The 6,085-nt window shown below is 54.0% G+C and overlaps 1 protein-coding gene across 1 annotated transcript; it reads left to right on the top strand.

Annotated features, from left to right (window-relative positions):
* Positions 1-6,085, top strand: LOC144738828 (uncharacterized). The gene is made up of 4 exons (XM_078621815.1): positions 1-240; positions 2,169-2,214; positions 4,203-4,362; positions 4,645-6,085. The coding sequence occupies exons 2-4, from the start codon at positions 2,190-2,192 to the stop codon at positions 6,083-6,085; spliced, it is 1,626 nt and encodes a 541-aa protein (XP_078477941.1). The 5' UTR covers positions 1-240; positions 2,169-2,189.

Consider the following 6,085-nt stretch of genomic DNA (forward strand, 5'->3'; position numbering starts at 1 on the left):
GCTCTTCCATAGGCGTCAGGTTCTCTCTCACAATCTATAGATGATGATGGTGGTGGTGGTTGCTGGCAGTAGTAGTAGTACCGTAGTGGTGGTTTAAAAGGGTAGAAGCAGCAGCAGCAGTGGTTATTGTTGCTGTTGTTGGTGGTGGTGGTGGTTGTGGATCTCCGGTGACTCAGCGACGATCACAGCAACGTTCCAGACGGCCGCCGAGGGCAACGCGTCTCAACCGCCACTGCCTTTGTGAGCCACAGAAAGTGTAGTGTATAGTGTAGTGTATAGTGTAGTGTATAGTGTAGTGTATAGTGTAGTGTATAGTGTAGTGTATAGTAGTGTAGTGTATAGTGTAGTGTATAGTGTAGTGTATAGTGTAGTGTGTAGTGTAGTGTATAGTGTAGTGTGTAGTGTAGTGTATAGTGTAGTGTATAGTAGTGTATAGTGTAGTGTATAGTGTAGTGTATAGTGTAGTGTATAGTGTAGTGTATAGTGTAGTGTAATGTATAGTAGTGTAGTGTATAGTGTAGTGTATAGTGTAGTGTATAGTGTATAGTGTAGTGTGTAGTGTATAGTGTAGTGTGTAGTGTAGTGTAGTGTATAGTGTAGTGTATAGTAGTGTATAGTAGTGTATAGTGTAGTGTATAGTGTAGTGTGTAGTGTAGTGTAAAGTGTAGTAGTATATAGTAGTGTGTAGTGTAGTGTATAGTGTAGTGTAGTGTGTAGTGTATAGTGTAGTGTATAGTGTAGTGTGTAGTGTAGTGTATAGTGTAGTGTATAGTGTAGTGTAGTGTGTAGTGTATAGTGTAGTGTATAGTGTAGTGTATAGTGTAGTGTATAGTGTAGTAGTATATAGTAGTGTATAGTAGTGCAGTGTATAGTGTAGTGTGTAGTAGTGTAGTGTAGAGTGTAGTGTATAGTAGTGTAGTGTGTTGTAGTGTATAGTGTAGTGTGTAGTAGTGTAGTGTGTAATAGTGTAGTGTATAGTGTAGTGTATAGTAGTGTATAGTAGTGTAGTGTATAGTGTAGTGTATAGTAGTGTAGTGTATAGTAGTGTATAGTCACCTACTCACACACTCACCTACCCACCAACTCACCCACCCACTCACCTACCCACCCACTCACCTACCCACAAACTCACCTACCCACCCACTCACCTACCCACCCACTCACCTACCCATAAACCCACCTACCCACAAACTCACCTACCCACAAACTCACCTACCCACCATCACCACCGTCACCATCACCACCATCACCACCATCACCACCGTCACCATCACCACCATCACCATCACCACCATCACCACCATCACCACCATCACCATCATCACCACCACCATCACCACCATCACCACCACCACCATCACCATCATCACCACCACCATCATCACCATCACCGCCATCATCACCACCACCATCACCACCACTACCATCACCACCACCATCACCACCGTCACCATCACCACCATCATCACCACCATCACCACCATCACCACCACCATCACCACCATCACCATCACCGCCATCATCACCACCACCATCACCACCACTACCATCACCACCACCATCACCACCGTCACCATCACCACCATCATCACCACCATCACCACCATCATCACCACCATCACCACCATCACCACCACCATCACCACCAAACACCACCACCATCACCACCATCACCGCCATCATCACCACCACCATCACCACCACTACCATCACCACCACCATCACCACCGTCACCATCACCACCATCATCACCACCATCACCACCATATCACCATCATCACCACCATCACCACCATCACCACCACCATCACCACCACCACCATCACCACCATCACCACCACCACCATCACCACCATCACCACCACCATCACCATCACCACCATCACCACCACCACCATCAACACTATCACCATCACCACCATCACCACCATCACCACCATCACCATCATCACCACCATCACCACCATCACCATCATCACCACCATCACCACCATCACCACCACCATCACCACCACCACCATCACCACCATCACCATCATCACCACCATCACCACCATCACCACCACCATCACCACCATCACCACCCTCACCATCACCACCACCACCATCACCACCACCATCACCACCATCCTCATCGTCTGACAACTTCTGTCTGTGCCCCTTGGCAGATTCCCCATCACCACCCCGTTATGGACAACGCCTCTGACGCAGACTGTGAGCTCCATCACAACCACACATAGTGACTAGTGGCTACAGCTAGTTGTATCTCTGTGGGTCTCTGTGTCTCTCTATGGGTCTCTGTGTATCTCTGTGTGTCTCTGTGGGTCTCTGTGTATCTCTGTGTGTCTCTGTGGGTCTCTGTATATCTCTGTGGGTCTCTGTGGGTCTCTGTGTGTCTCTGTGTCTCTGTCTCTGTGTGTCTCTGTGGGTCTTTATGGGTCTCTGTGTGTATCTGTGGGTCTCTGTGTATCTCTGTGTGTCTCTGTGTCTCTCTATGGGTCTCTGTGTATCTCTGTGGGTCTCTGTGTATCTCTGTGTGTCTCTGTGTCTCTCTATGGGTCTCTGTGTATCTCTGTGTGTCTCTGTGGGTCTCTGTGTATCTCTGTGTGTCTCTGTGGGTCTCTGTGTATCTCTGTGTGTCTCTGTGGGTCTCTGTGTATCTCTGTGGGTCTCTGTGGGTCTCTGTGTGTCTCTGTGTGTCTCTGTGGGTCTCTATGGGTCTCTGTGGGTCTCTGTGGGTCTCTGTGTATCTCTGTGGGTTTCTGTGTATCTCTGTGTGTCTCTGTGGGTTTCTGTGGGTCTCTGTGTATCTCTGTGGGTCTCTGTGTATCTCTGTGCGTCTCTGTGGGTCTCTGTGGGTCTCTGTGTATCTCTGTGGGTCTCTATGGGTCTCTGTGGGTCTCTGTGGGTCTCTGTGTATCTCTGTGGGTCTCTGTGTGTCTCTGTGTGTCTCTGTGGGTCTCTGTGTATCTCTGTGGTGATCTATGGGTCTCTGTGGGTCTCTGTGTATCTCTGTGGATCTTTGTGTATCTCTATGGGTCTCTGTGTGTCTCTGTGGGTCTCTGTGGGTCTATGTGTGTCTCTGTGGGTCTCTGTGGGTCTCTGTGTATCTCTGTGTATATCTATGGGTCTCTGTGTATCTCTGTGTATCTGTGTGTGTCTCTATGGGTCTCAGTGGGTCTCTGTGTATCTCTGTGGGTCTCTGTGTATCTCTGTGTGTCTCTGTGGGTTTCTGTGGGTCTCTGTGTATCTCTGTGTGTCTATGTGTGTCTCTGTGTATCTCTGTGCGTTTCTGTGTATCTCTGTGTGTATCTGTAGGTCTCTGTGGGTCTCTGTGTATCTTTGTGTGTCTCTGTGGGTCTCTGTGTGTCTTTGTGGGTCTCTATGGGTCTCTGTGTGTCTCTGTGGGTCTCTATGTATCTCTATGGGTCTCTGTGTATCTCTGTGGGTCTCTGTGGGTCTCTGTGTATCTCTGTGCGTCTCTGTGGGTCTCTGTGGGTCTCTGTGTATCTCTGTGGGTCTCTGTGTATCTCTGTGGGTCTCTGTGTATCTCTGTGGGTCTATGTGGGTCTCTGTGGGTCTCTGTGTATCTCTGTGGGTCTCTGTGGGTCTCTATGTGTCTCTGTGTATCTCTGTGTCTCTATGTATCTTTGTCTATCTCTATGTGTCTCTATGGGTCTCTGTGTATCTCTGTGTGTCTATGTGTATCTCTGTGTGTCTCTGTGTGAGGCTATTCGGGGGATCTTTGCCTGTAGTCTTTATCCTCTGAGACACACACACACTTGCCCCATTGGTCTGTCAGAGGCTACCCGGGGCATCTTCGTCTTGGTTTGGGGGCAAGTGTGTCTCAGAGGAAAGTCTATCAGAGGCTACGCGGGTAAGCTTTGGCTTCGCCTTCTGAGATACACACACACTTGCCCCAGCAGTCTGTTAAAGGCTACCCGGGGGATCTTTATCTTTACCTTTGTCCTGTGACACACACACACACACGCGCGCGCGCACTTGCCCCAACAGTCTGTTAAAGGCTACCCGGGGGATTTTTATCTTTACCTTTGTCCTGTGACACACACACATGCGCACGCACTTGCCCCAATGGCCGATTAGAGGCTACCTGGGTGACCTTTACCGTTGCCCCTCCCACTCTCGCCCCGCCCCCATGCCCCCCCCCCCGCCACCCTCCTATGCCCCCCCTCCCCCCTCAGTGACCTTTGATGAAGACTACTTGAACTTTGACCCCGAGGCGTCCTGGCTGGACCTGTCCACGTGTCTCCTGCTGGGCCTCTCCTCCCTCCTGGGCCTCCCCTCGTGCCTGGCCCTCTTCTGGACGTCCATGCGAACCCAGCGGGAGCCCGACCCTGCACGGTGACTCCACGTAGGGTCAGCTGACACTGGGAGGTCCCCTTAGGCGCACCCCGCGGGAGCCCCACCCAACACGGTGACTCCACGTAGAGACAGCTGCCAATAGGGGTCCCCCGAGGCTTTGCATTGCAACGTATCGCATTGGCCCGGAGTGACGCATCGCACACGCATCTTTTTCGCAGCGCACGACACATTGCAACGCAACGCATCGCTCCCACAATTGACCACCCACCCCCCCCACCCCACCAACCACCCCATCCTCCTGCCTCCGGTACGTCTACCCAGACGCCTCCTGCTCCACCTGGGCGCGTGCGACGGCCTTCTCTCCGCCGTCCTCCCCTTCTGGGCCGTCAACATCGTCGAGGGACGTTGGCCCTTCGGCCTGGTCGCCTGCAAGGCCCTCAGCTTCGGCGTCTACGCGGCCGCTACCGGCGGCTCCCTGTGGCTCACGGCGTTGGCCTCCCACCTCCTGGCCGCTCCCGGCGGCGGCGCCGGCGGCCCTCCCAGCTCCTCCGGCCCGCCCTGCCGGCACGGCTCGACGGGAGCGGTGGCCGTGTGGGGCCTCACGGCTCTGTCGGCCGTCCCCTGGCTCATCGTGCGGACGGTCAAGGAGATCCCCTACTTCGCTCCGTACGACTACGACTCGGACTACCTGGACCACGATGGCGGTGCCAATAGCACCGGCGACGTTGGCAATGGAGGGTCGTACACCGTGGTGGCCGTGTGCGTGAGCTGCTACTGGTCGCAGCCGGGGCCCGAGTTGGTGCGGGCGAGCAAGGCGGCGATCGTCGGCGGGTTCCTGGTCGTCTTCTTTGCGGCGCCGTTCCTTGTGTGCGCCTACCGACTCCTCTGCTCGATGTCGCCCTTTTCCTCATTGTCGTCTCCTCCTCCTCCGTTGTCGTCTTCTCCTGCTGCATTGTCTCCTCCTCCTCCTCCATTGTCTCCTCCTCCATTGTCTCCTCCTCCTCCATTGTCTCCTCAATTGTCTCCTCCTCCATTGTCTCCTCTTCCTCCATTGTCTCCTCCTCCATTGTCTTCTCTTGCTTCATTGTCTTCTCCTGCTCCATTATTTTCTCCTCCTCTATTGTCTCCTCCTCCATTGTCTTCTCCTGCTCCATTGTCTCCTCCTCCATTGTCTTCTCTTGCTCCATTGTCTTCTCCTGCTCCATTGTTTTCTCCTCCTCTAATGTCTCCTCCTCCATTGTCTTCTCTTGCTCCATTGTCTCCTCCTCCATTGTCTTCTCCTGCTCCATTGTCTCCTCCTCCATTGTCTTCTCCTCCTCCATTGTCTCCTCCTGCTCCATTGTCTCCTCCTCCATTGTCTCCTCCTCCATTGTCTCCTCCTCCATTGTTTTCTCCTCCATTGTCTCCTCCTCCATCGTCTCCTCCTCCTCCCCCGGCGATCACAGCGGCCGCCTCCCGCCGCCTCTTCGCCGGCATCGCGTGCGCCGCTCACTTTGCCCTGTGGGCGCCGTTCGCGATCATCAGCGCCGCCTCCCTGCTCGAGACGGAGTCCGAGGGCGTCGTGGAATCGTCGCTGGGGGCGGCCCTCCCGCTGGCGCTGGCGCTGGGCTCGCTGGGGGCCTGCGCCCGACCGCTCCTCTACGCGGCGCTGGCGGCGGCGCTGCCAGTGGCGCTGCCGGCGGCGCTGCACTGCGGGAACGGCGGCACGGGGGGCAAGGAGGGCAAGGAGGGCGGGGGCAGAGAGGCGGAGATGCGGCTCTAG

This window comes from Lampetra planeri, unplaced genomic scaffold (assembly GCF_965212315.1).
Source record: "Lampetra planeri unplaced genomic scaffold, kcLamPlan1.2.h2 scaffold_118, whole genome shotgun sequence".
NCBI classification, from domain to species: Eukaryota; Metazoa; Chordata; class Hyperoartia; order Petromyzontiformes; family Petromyzontidae; genus Lampetra; species Lampetra planeri.